The following is a 12,228-nucleotide window of genomic DNA, read 5'->3' as shown; positions in this document are numbered from 1 at the left end:
TCCACATCCCCTCCAGCTACGCTCTTAAGCTGTCTCCTGAATCGTTCCTCTCTCTGAGCTTGCCCAGTCTGCCCTTCTGAGAGCCATGTCCTGCGAATTCTTACGAGCCTTTCTCGCTGTTTTCCAGTCATCCTCCTTCAGCAGCATCACCGATTCCACCATGTCGCTGAACATCATCACCGTCACTCTCAACATGGGTAAGGTGCCTATCGGCCGAGCCGCCGTTAACAACATGGAACGTTCACAAACATTCAGACTGCTGAAGGGGAAGAGTTTGGTCCAATGGCCAACAATCTGTGTAGACAGATACGACAAAGGAAGGAATTTGAGTACCCAGCTTGCTAGGGGGAAAGTGTAGACGACTGGGGAAGGCAATGGCAAACCACCCCATAAAAAAGTCTGCCGTGAAAACGTTGTGATGTGACGTCACCCCAGAGTCGGAAACGACTGGTGCTCGCACAAGGGACTACCTTGACCTTTACATTAAACACCAGAGTTCTCAGAACAGATTACATTTACACAGGGATAGGAGAGGTGGGGTGCTGTTGGCTGGGAGGGCTGAGGGTTGGAACCGATTATAAATGAGGCAGGAAGCCATGCGTGGAAGCTCAGAATCTTAAAGAAAGCGTTGTCGGCAGTCGGTTGAAAAGGCAAGGGGACGGCGATAAATCTGCGAACAGGTGCTTTGCGTGTAGAATGTCCCAGGTTCAAAATCTGGCGCATTCTTAGTTGACAGGGGCTTGGGTAGTAGGACAAGGAACTTGCTTGAGAAGTTGGGGAGATGCTAGCATTCAGAAGACGTACTCCCTGGCCAGATGGACCAATCATCCGGCATGACTGATGTGGCAGCTTCAGGGGTTCATAATGTTCGTAAGCTGGAACGGGTCCAGAAAAGGACGACAAAGATGGCGAGGGGTCTGGAGACCAAGTCCTATGAAGAAAAGTTGGAGGAGCTGGGTATGTTTAACCTGGAGAGGAGGCGGCCGAGAGGTGATAGGCTCACCATCTTCAAGGACTTGAAGGGCTGTCATGTAAAGGATGGCACGGAATTGTTTTCCGTTGACCCAGAAGGTAGGGCCAGAACCAACGCATTGAAATTAAATCAGAAGAATTTCCACCTCAACATTAGGAAGAACTTCCCAACCGTTAGAGCGGTTCCTCAGTGGAACAGGTTTCCTCAGGAGGTGGTGGGCTCTCCTTCCTTGGAGGTTTTTAAGCAGAGGCTAGATGGCCATCTGACAGCAATGAAGATCCTGTGAATTTATGGAGGAAGTACTTGTGAGTTCCCTGCATTGTGCAGGGGGTTGGACTAGATGACCCTGGGGGATCCCTTACAACTCTGTGATTCTGTGTCACATTTTGGTTTGAAATGGCCCAACTGTTCTGGCTTCAGATTCCCTTGTGATCCTGGATCTATAGCTGGTGTGCAATAATAAGTCCTTTTCACCTCCCTTGAGCTTGGGCATTCTAGAATATCAAGGTCAGTGGTTTCCTAGTTCTGTGTTACGCATTCTCCCCTGTCCCCTATTTCAGAAAAATACAACTTCCTGGGGATCAGCATCGTAGGCCAGAGCAACGACCGGGGAGACGGGGGGATCTACATTGGCTCCATCATGAAAGGCGGGGCTGTGGCAGCTGACGGACGGATTGAACCAGGGGACATGCTGTTACAGGTTGGTGCAAGCAGAGGTCACTTCTCCATCCATCCTTGGCCTCCCAAGATAGGCTGACTGTCCCTGGCCCAAGAGATGCCCATCTTGCCTCTACCAGGGCCAGGTCTTTCTCAGTCGTGGGCCCAACCTGGTGGAATCAGCTCCCTATAGAGATCCGGACCCTACCTGGCTTGCTAGCCTTCCGCCGACAGGCATCTGCCCATTAAATTGGTTGGCCTCCCCTACTGTACTATCTTGCTGTGCTGATTTGCTGCACTGTCCTACTGTACGATCTTATCATATTGTTCTGCCAGGCTATTTTGTTCTATTGAATGCTGAAATTGACTTTTATTATTATGTGATTTTATTATTCTGTTGTGCTCCATCCTGAGCCCCTACGGGGGAATGGGCAGAATAATAATAATAATAATAAAGTTCAGTGGACATGTGAGAAGCCACTGAAAAACGTCTCTTGGTGTGATCTGTATGTCCCTGCTTCGGCGTTCTTGTATCCCAGTATATCTCAGCCTGCGCTGGTTGTTTCTTCCCCAAAAGGCATTGGTCTTTTAATAGATTGTACCCATTCTCCCTTACAGGGCTTTTTTGGTAGCAGGAACTCCTTTGCATATTTGGTCACACCTCCCTGATGTAGCCAATCCTCCAAGAGCTTACAGGGTTCTTATTACAGGGCCTACAGTAAGCTCCAGGAGGATTGGCTACATCACAAAGGTGTGGCCTAATATGTAAAGGAGTTCCTGCTACAAAAAAAGCCCTACTGCCTTTTGCCTGGAATTTCTGTCCGGAATGTCGATACGGTACCATCTTTCTCTCTCCCTCCTCAAAATTCCATGAAGCCTGTCTCAAATGAAACGAAGTTCAAGTCTATGAAACCACAGTGGTTCCTAAGTATCCCTTTTTCCCCACCTGCTTTACTGTTCAGTAGAACAGTTTTTTTGTGCCAAGGCAAAATTGTGAAGAGGGTCTAGTTTTTGGGAATCTAAATCTAAGGGAGGTAGTCAATCCACATGTGGACCGTACCACTCTAGAGTCACGTAACTGGATGCACCTTCCTAACAAACAATTTATTGTTCATAAAAAAGGGAGTCAGGGAGAAGTCTGGGCTTGTACTAGAGTTAGCAGCTGCAGGTTGGGAGATACATGGAAAGTTTGGGACTTTCTTATGCATATGTCACTTTCAGAGAGCCAGTTTGGTGTAGTGGTTAAGTGCGCAGACTCTCGTCTGGGAGAACCAGGTCTGATTCCCCACTCCTCCGCTTGCACCTGCTGAAATGGCCTCGGGTCAGCCGTAGCTCTGCCACTGAGCCACAGCCCCTTTGGTGTAGTGGTTAAGTGTGTGGACTCTTATCTGGGAGAACAGGGTTTGATTCTCCACTCCTTCACTCGCAGTTGCTGGAATGGCCTTGGGTCAGCCATAGCTCTTGCAGGAGTTGTCCTTGAAAGGGCAGCTGCTGGGAGAGCCCTCTCCAGCCCCACCCACCTCACAGAGTGTCTATTGTTGTGGGGGGGGGGAGAAGATAGAGGAGATTGTGAGCCACTCTGAGTCTCTGATTCAGAGAGAAGGGCGGGGGATAAATCTCCAATTCTTCTTCTTCATTATGTTCTGAGGCTTGAGTTGGGACCTTGATATGTTTTTAACTGTTTCTTCGATCAATACATGCATTTCTACTTATAATTATTCTATATTTATGTTCTTAACCAGTGGCCCCTAAGTTGTTTTCTAACTAACCTTTTAGGTTCCTGATTCCATTTGATGGGTTAAGTTTCCCCCCCCCCCCTTCTTTCCTTCGCTCAGATTTTGGAGGTGAAGCCTAAGGAAAGGGGACTTTGGGGAGGGGAGGGACTTTGATGGGGTGTAATCAGGGCCTTTTTTGGTAGCAGGAACGCCTTTGCGTATTAGGCCACGCCCCCCGATGTAGCTAATCCTCCTGGAGCTTACAGCAAGCCCTGCACAAAGAGCCCTGTAAGCTCCTGCAGGATTGGCTACATCAGGGGGGCGTGGCCTAATGTGCAAAGGAGCTCCTGCTATGAAAAAAAGGCCTGGGTGTAATGCCAAAGAGTCTGCCTTTGAAAGTCGCTATTTGTTCCAGGTGAACACCTCTGTGTTGCCTGGTGATCAGTTGAAATTCCAGAAGATTTCCAGCCTCTACCTGGCGATTGGCCGCCCTAGCTCAACCCCTCCTCCCTGACTTGCTGATTTCCCAGGGGTGGGGAATGTTCTTTTTCCTGTGGAACAGCAGCTGCCAATCTGGCTGCTGAAAGTGGGGGGGGGGGGGGCTTTCATTAGGGTTCCAGACGACAGTCTGAAGAACAGGTCTCTAAGACCTTCTCGTGGTTCCTTCCAGGTCAATGAGGTCAACTTTGAGAACATGAGCAACGATGACGCGGTGCGGGTGCTCCGGGAAATCGTCTCCAAGCCTGGGTGAGCGATGCTGTTGAAGGGCAGCTGCTGTAGTTAGAGGCTAGTTCCAGGGCTTTTTTTTGTAGCAGGGGCTCCTTTGCATATCAGGCCACACCCCCCCGATGTAGCCAATCCTCCAAGGGCTTGGAATTCTAGCAGGGGCTCCTTTGCATATCAGGCCACACCCCCTGAGGTAGCCAATCCTCCAAGAGCTTGGAATTCTAGCAGGGGCTCCTTTGCATATCAGGCCACACACCCCTGAAGTAGCCAATCCTCCAAGAGCTTGGAATTCTAGCAGGGGCTCCTTTGCATATCAGGCCACGCACCCCTCATGTAGCCAGTCCTCCAAGAACTTCCAGGGCTCTTATTCCAGGGCCTACTGTAAGCTCTTGGAGGATTGGCTACATCAGGGGAGTATAGCCTAATATGCGAAGGAGTTCCTGCTACAAAAAAAAAGCCCTGGCTAGTTCTAACATCAAGCTGTGGCGTGAGCCGACAAAACGCATATGTGAAGTTGTGGTTCTGACAGTTCGGATCTGGTAGACAACCAGGATGATGGAGTTTGCCAGATCCCGTAGGTTTCAGGGCCTGAGCTAGATGGAGCAACTGTCTAGGACAGCTATGCATGCTTCCATGTGATCTGTTTGAAGGCAGGAGAGCCAAAGGGTAAGAATTTGAGAACTCCATCTCGGGTTGGGATCACAAGCTGGTGGACTGGTCAAATATTGTCAGTTCAGCCAGCTTAAAGTCATGAAATATTGTCAAACATTTGTTAAAGCCATGAATGTCAATATCTAGGTAGCAGCATACCCTTTTCTATTCCAAATTTTGTCATTTGCCATATAGAGGCCTGACTCCTTTATATAAAATACTTGCCGTTTTATCTATTTAAAATAGTTTATATCTTGCTTTTTCCCCCAGTCTATGAGACTTGAATAGGGTTGCCAACTCCTATTCAAGAAATATCTGGAGACTTTGGGGGTGGAGCCAGGAGCAAAAGTGTGACAAGCATAATTGAATTCCAAAGGGAGTGCTGGCCATCACATTTAAAGAGGCCGCACACCTTTTAAATGTCTTCCTTCCATAAGAAATAATGGATAGGGGCACCTTTTTTTTGGGCTCATAGATGTGGACCCCCTGGTCCAATCATTTTGAAACTTGGAGGGTATTTTGGGGAGAGGCACTGGATACTATACTGAAAATTTGGTGCCCCTGCCTAAAAGAACAGCCCCCTCAGAGCCCCAGATACCCGCAGATCAATTCTCCATTATTTTCTATGGGAATAAGTCTCCATAGGGAATAACAGAGTTCCCAGCAGACATTTCCCTCCCCTCCTCCCGCTTTCTGATGACCCTGAAGCGGGGGGAGGGCCTTCAGACCGGGGGATCCCCTGCCCCCACCTGGGGATTGGCAACCCTAGACTTGAAACAGCATCCATCCAAAAGCCACCTTACATTTTAAAAACAAATCAATACAATGCACATTAAAAAGAGAGAAAGAGCTATCACTCATTGCTGATTTTGCTTTCTGTTTTAATTTCCATTATATAAACCGTAAGCTGATTCTGGCGCTTTTTATTCCAGAAGAATGCCGCAGTGAATTGATCACATTTACAGAAGCCTTGTATTGATAAAACATGATGAATTCATTGCAGTTCATTTTTTAAATGAGGCTGCAGAATAACCATTAAGTAATTTCTTTTCACGCCCGACTAAAATTTATAATTCACGCCTATCTTTCTTAGAGTTTAAACAATGCGAATGCTTTAAAAAATACTCGACCAGATATTTTTAAAAGAACTGGTAAAGTGCTGAGCCCTTGAAGAATAAGCCCAGAGAGTAACTGACAAATTAAATTCACTGCTGCAGGAAGTGGTGGCAGCTACAAGCATGAGACAGCTTCAAGAAGGGATTGAATAACCATCTGGAGCAGAGGCCCAGCGGTGGATGTTAGCCACAGGGTGTAGATGGAACATTCTTTTGGGAGGCAGTGATGCTCTGTCTTCTTGGTCTTGGGGGGGGAAACAGCAGGAGGGCTTCTGGAGTTCTAGCCTTGCTGGTGAACCTTTCTGACGGCACCTGGTTTTGACCACTGTGTGACACAGAGTGTTGGACTAGATGGGCCATTGCCCTGATCCGGCATGGCTTCCCTTATGTTCTTACGTTACAATCTTGTTTCGCTGAGTGTGTAGCTCAGCTTAGAGAGGAGGTCTGGAGGAACGGCAAGATTTGAAACAAGACTTGGAACCTAGTGGTTGATTCAAAGTGTGACGCAGAGAGAGCCAGTTTGGTGTGGTGGTTAAGTGCGCGGACTCTTATCTGGGAGAACCGGGTTTGATCCCCCACTTCTCCATTTGCAGCTGCTGGAATAACCTTGGGTCAGCCATAGCTCTCGTAGATCTGTCCTTGAAAGGGCAGCTTGTGGGAGAGCTCTTTCAGCCCCACCCACCTCACAGGGTGTCTGTTGTGGGGGAAGAAGATAAAGGAGATTGTGAGCTGCTCTGAGACTCTTGAGATTTAGAGTGGAGGGTGGGATGTAAATCTCGTTTCTTCTTCTTCTTGAAGATGGTGGTCACTTCCTGGATTTGATCCTTATTCTGCTTTGTTTTCAGGCCCATCAGCCTCACAGTAGCCAAATGCTGGGATCCCACCCCGAGGAGTTATTTCACAATTCCCAGGGGTGAGTGAGCAATCATTACGGCAAGAAGCAACTGCATGGAAGGTCACCTGGTTTCTAAAAATGACTGATGAACAGAATGAGGAGGGGATGGCTCTTTGTCCTTTCACCTTGGGCTTGGCACTGCTGAGTTACCCATAAAACGTTACCAGGAGATTCAGGACTGATGAAAAGAAGCACGGGGCATAGTTAACTTATGGAACTCCCTGACTCATGGAAAGTACTGGAGAATTCCATGCTTGATTGATTCCTGTTCAAAGATAGAACTTCCATGATCAGAGGTAGTATATCTCTTTGCATATGAGATGCTGGGAGCAGACAATGGGCAGAACTTCCGGAAGTATCTGGCTGGCTGCTGATGGGACCCTGATGCTGAACCTGATGAAACTTGGTCCCATCTTGCAGAGCTGTTCTTACGAGGTTGCTGTATGGCAGTGGACAACCTCTAATTTAGGGATGTCATACTCATTTGTTACGAGGGCCAGATCTTGACCTTGTTGGGGCCAGGCCGTGCATGTCATAAAATGTAATGCTGGGTAGAGGAGATATAAACTTTATAAAGGACACAGACAGACACACACACAGCCTAATCCACTTCACTAGCTTGTTGAGCCTCAATCAACAGAAGAAAGAGAGGCTTGGCTCAGTAGCTCTGCTGTGCGATTGAGAGACCAAAAAAGCAAAAGCACAGAGTTCACAGCTCAATACTGCAAATATTAATATATTTATACACACATGCAGAATGACTTATCAAAATACTTATCAAAAATACAACTATATACGCACACACAGTTGCAAAAGAACAACACTGAATAACAACTGTGTGCGCATACATAGTTGTATTTTTGATAAGTATTTTGATAAGTCATTTTGCATGTGTGTATAAATACATTATGGCCCCTGGCACAGAGTGGTAAAGCTGCAGTACTGCAGTCTGAACTCTCTACTCAAGACCTGAGTTCGATCCCAGCGGAAGCTGGTTTCAGGTAACCGGCTCAGGTTGACTCAGCCTTCCATCCTTCCCAGCTTGCTGTGGGGGAAGGCGTAGATGACTGGGGAAGGCAACGGCAAACCACCCCGTAAAAAGTCTGCCATGAAAATGTTGTGAAAGCAACGTCACCCCAGAGTCGGAAACGACTGGTGCTTGCACAGGGGACGACCTTTACCTTTTTATAAATATATTAATATTTGCAGTATTGAGCCATGAGCTTTGTGCTTTTGCTTTTTTGGTCTGTATATCAGGACCGGATCTGTTTTTTGAGGGGGAGCAAAATTAAAAAATGGCGCCCCCTTATGGACCATTCCATCTTACAGTCTCATAGAATATAATGGACTCCATACCCAATTTGGTGCCCCCCCTCCTTCGGCGCCTGGGGCAAGCACCCCGCTCTGCCCCACCCTAGATCCGGCCCTGCTGTATACATGGCTTCCTCTTTTGCTTGCATGCCATTAAGAGAGCCTGGCAAAGCCAGCTCTCCTTCCCGCAGTTCCTCCTCAAGGTAGGAGCTTTGCTCCGCAGCTCCTGTGCAATTGAGCAAGCCTGGCAAAGCAAGCTGAGATGCAGAAGGAAAGCGAGAGAGAGGGAGAAAGAAGCAGACGACAGTGAGTTGCTCACAGGCCTGATAGGAGCACTTCAGGGGCCTGATTCGGCCCCTGGGCTGCATGTTTGACACCTCCGCTCTAATTTATCTGTTGCCCTTCGATCAGTTCTTATTCTTATTTGAGACCCGGATTTCCTCCTCGATTTGGTTATGTTGCTAGATATTATGGGTCACAGAGATTCATTTGAATACATGACCGGCATGGTTTCTGTACCCAAAATAGATGCTGAATCCTGCACAGGCTCTGGTAACTCACCGGGGCTAAATCTGGCCACGAGGCCTGAGGTTGTAGTTTCAGTACCCAGAGGTCTGTGGTGCTGACTAGGGCAAGAAGGCGTACATTCACAGGGTTTGTTCCCGCCCATTTTGAGAAGAACTTATCTGGGACCTGGCAGCCATGTAGGATGCCGTCCTGCCGAGGCTGAATGAATTGACTAGGGCCTTTTTGAGTCCACAAGTAGCTTTGGAATTCCGACACAGGGCGATGGGCGCAGCAACAAAATGGCTGCTGGGGGAGGCGGAGCCAAACACAAAATGGCTGTTGGAGGAGGTGGAGCCATCGACACAATGCCAAAGTGTGAGGTTAGGCATAATTCTAATTGTACCTCTTGATTTTAAAAGGTATCCTGGAGCCGAGCCTCTGCCTGAAACTTGAACGTATTGTTTAAAACTGTTTTCTTAACATGCGCACAGCTTGCCTTCAGCAATCCAGTGGAGATCCTCGTGTCGCGCCGGCAGCGGTGTTCCCTCTATGCTGAGTTAGTGTGAGCCAGCTCATAGAGCCTTCGACTCGCAAGTTTTTGTCATAGCTCAGGAAAGAGGGCCCCAGAGCGAACTAATTGACGCAGCAGCTCACAAGTTCAATGCCGGTAGCTCACAAAGTAGAATTTTCGCTCACAAGACTCCACAGCTTAGAGGCAGTACCGGCTGGCCGTTGCTGTCAAAGAAACATTCTTTTAAACAGGGCTAACCTTGCCATTAGGCAAACTAGGTGATTGCCTAGGGCGCTGGCCTTCTGGGGGCACCCCCATGTGACTCGGTGTGGGGGTGCCAGAAGCTAGTGGGGGGTGGGGGGTGCCAGAAGCTAGCCTTGCCTAGGGTGCCGGACAGTCTAGGGCAAGGCTGGCCAAACTTGCTTAACGCAAGAGCCACATAGGATAAATGTCAGGTGTTTGAGAGCCACAAGGTATGAACATCAGATGTTTGAGGGCCAGAAGGAAGGGAAACAGATTGGTGGAGGGAGAGGTGGAAAGAAAGCGACTTGAAATGTGCTCTCCAAGCTGGCAGCTGGCTTGGCTTGGAGAAGTGATTTAAAGATTAGAAACGCCTTCTCCAAGCCAGGCAGCGGGGGCATTGAGAGCCATACAATATGTGTGAAAAGAGTTACCTGCGGCTTCCAAGCCACATATGAACATATGAAGCTGCCTTCTACTGAATCAGACCCTCGGTCCATCAAAGTCACTATTGTCCACTCAGACTGGCAGCGGCTCTCCAAGGTCTCAAGCTGAGGATTTTCACACCTATTTGCCTGGACCCTTTTTTTGGAGATGCCGGGGATTGAACCTGGGACCTTCTGCTTCCCAAGCAGATGCTCTACCACTGAGCCACCGTCCCTCCCACAGTTGGGCCACCCCTGGCCTCGGGCCAGCCCTGCTTTTAAAAGACACAGTCAATCATATCTTCAGTGGCCAATCAGAAACCTGGCAGGGCAAAAGCCCCACCTGGCCCTGCCCACTTTCCAAAAACACTTGGCGGGCACTAAGGAAAGGTGTCAGCAGGACACCATGGTACCCAGAGGCACCCTGTTGCGGACCCCGGCTTAGGGGATTCCATCTGAAAGAACGTTTTACTAACTGTGATCCTTTCCTTTCTCTTTTGCCCGTTCCAGCTGAGCCAGTGCGGCCGATCGACCCCGCGGCCTGGATCTCTCATACCACGGCCCTGACGGGAGCGTACCCCCGTTACGGTATGAGCCCCTCCATGAGCACCATCACCTCTACCAGCTCCTCACTAACAAGCTCAATTCCCGATTCGGAAAGTAAGTCACACTGCCGCCAGAACCGGGAAGTTTTTCCTCCTGCGCAGGGCCGGCAGTGTAGAGCTGTACAAAAAACCCCCCCGAAACAAACAAAATAACTCCAAACGAAGAGCGGCAGCGACAAACGCAACTCTTGGAATTGGCACCGTGTGGGGAGCATAAAACTTCTCTGTTGCAGAACGTCTGGCCCTTTAAGAGAGAGAGAGAGAGAGCAGCTGTTGTCCAATCGGAATGCCCCAAAGGGGCCTTACTGAATTCTCTCGGAGCCCTTAAAGGGCCCAGCACTAATTTTGCGTTCTCTGCAGTGGCTCATCTAGCAATGTACTGACAGCCAAACCATCCAGCAGGATCAAATGACCATTTTATGCTTTGCACAAGGAATGCGCTTCCAACACATCACCTCTGGGTCTCACAGAATGATGGAAGGGGCGGACCACATGACGGAACACCCACTGCGTAGGGGCATGTGCCTAGGGTAGCCAAGTCCAATTCAAGAAATATCTGGGGACTTTGGGGTGGAGCCAGGAGTCTTTGGGGGTGGAGCCAAGATCAAGGCTGTGACAAGCATCATTGAACTCCAAAGGGAGTTCTGGCCATCACATTTAAAGGGACGGCACACCTTTTCAATTCCTTCCTTCCATAGGAAATAATGAAGGATAGGGGCACCTTCTTTTGGGGCTCATAGAATTGGACCCCCTGGTCCAATCTTTTTGAAACTTGGGGGGTATTTTGGGAACAGGCACTAGATGCTATACTGAAAATTTGGTGCCTCTACCCCAAAAAACAGCCCCCCCAGAGCCCCAGATACCCGCAGATCAATTCTCCATGATTTTCTATGGGAATAAATCTCCATAGGGAATAACAGAGTTCCCAGCAGACATTTCCCTCCCCTCCCCCTGCTTTCTGACGACGCTGAAGCATGGGGGGAGGGTCTCCAAACCCGGGATCTCCTGCCCCCACCTGGGGATTGGCAACCCTACATGTGCCCAAGCTGATCCCTGTTCCTGACCCAGCATCCCCGACTTTTTAAAAAAATCTCATTTTCCCTCCGAGTATATTCATTATTTATTATTTATTCTTGTATTTCATTTGATTTCTGTCCCGCCCTCCCATAAGGCTTAGGGTCATGTTCCCTCTAAACTGAGTTAGTGCGAGCTAGCTCACAGTTCCGTAGCCTTTGGCTCACGCATTTTTGTATTAGCTCAGGAAAAACGGCCCCAGAGCGAACTAATGTATGCGGTAGCTCACAACTTTAATGCCAGGAGCTCACAAAGTAGAATTTCTGCTCACAAAACTCCGCAGCTTAGAGGGAACATTGCTTAAGGGTGGGTTACAACAGGTTAAAAGAGATTTAAAATGTAACAAAACAGATTCCTGGGCTTTTCTTTTAGCAGGAACTCCTTTGCCTATCAGGCCACGCCCCCCTGATGTAGCCAATCCTCCTGGAGCTGAAAGTAGGCCCTGTACGAAGAGCCCTGTAAGCTCTTGGAGGATTGGCTACATCAGGGGGGCGTGGCCTGATATGCAAAGGAGTCCCTGCTGCCTCGCAATCCCAGGGACCGGTGGTGTACTTACAAAAGTCAGGCCATAACCAACTTCTGGTGATTCCAGCAAGGGGCTTTCAAGGCAAGTGAGAAGAAGAAGGAGCTTGCCATTGCCAGGAGCGCCCCGAGAGAATAAGGCGCCCTAGGCAAACTCCTGCCACCCCCCTCCACAGCGCCCCCTCCTCTGCGGGGCCACCATGCCAGGCCTCATTCCTGTGCCTTCCCCCCCACCCCCGTGCCTCCTCCCTTCCCTCCCAGGTCAATTTCAGCGCCGGGGAACCGGCGCTCGAGCACCGCA

The 12,228-nt window shown here is 49.1% G+C and overlaps 1 protein-coding gene across 3 annotated transcripts in view; it reads left to right on the top strand.

The window, feature by feature from the left end:
- Positions 1 to 12,228, top strand: part of DVL1 (dishevelled segment polarity protein 1) — a 196,933-nt gene that overhangs the window by 170,009 nt on the left and 14,696 nt on the right. For 2 of the 3 annotated variants that reach the window (XM_060259153.1, XM_060259152.1), the window contains exons 7-11: positions 128 to 197; positions 1,534 to 1,673; positions 4,016 to 4,092; positions 6,683 to 6,750; positions 10,237 to 10,386. In XM_060259153.1, the coding sequence (XP_060115136.1) occupies positions 128 to 197; positions 1,534 to 1,673; positions 4,016 to 4,092; positions 6,683 to 6,750; positions 10,237 to 10,386 (505 nt within the window). The remainder of the gene's footprint in view (positions 1 to 127; positions 198 to 1,533; positions 1,674 to 4,015; positions 4,093 to 6,682; positions 6,751 to 10,236; positions 10,387 to 12,228) is intronic. The other variant, XM_060259151.1, reaches the window with a different exon arrangement.

The sequence above is a fragment of the Heteronotia binoei genome, chromosome 18, assembly GCF_032191835.1.
Source record: "Heteronotia binoei isolate CCM8104 ecotype False Entrance Well chromosome 18, APGP_CSIRO_Hbin_v1, whole genome shotgun sequence".
Taxonomy (NCBI): Eukaryota; Metazoa; Chordata; class Lepidosauria; order Squamata; family Gekkonidae; genus Heteronotia; species Heteronotia binoei.
This window is presented reverse-complemented; position numbering and strand designations above follow the sequence as displayed.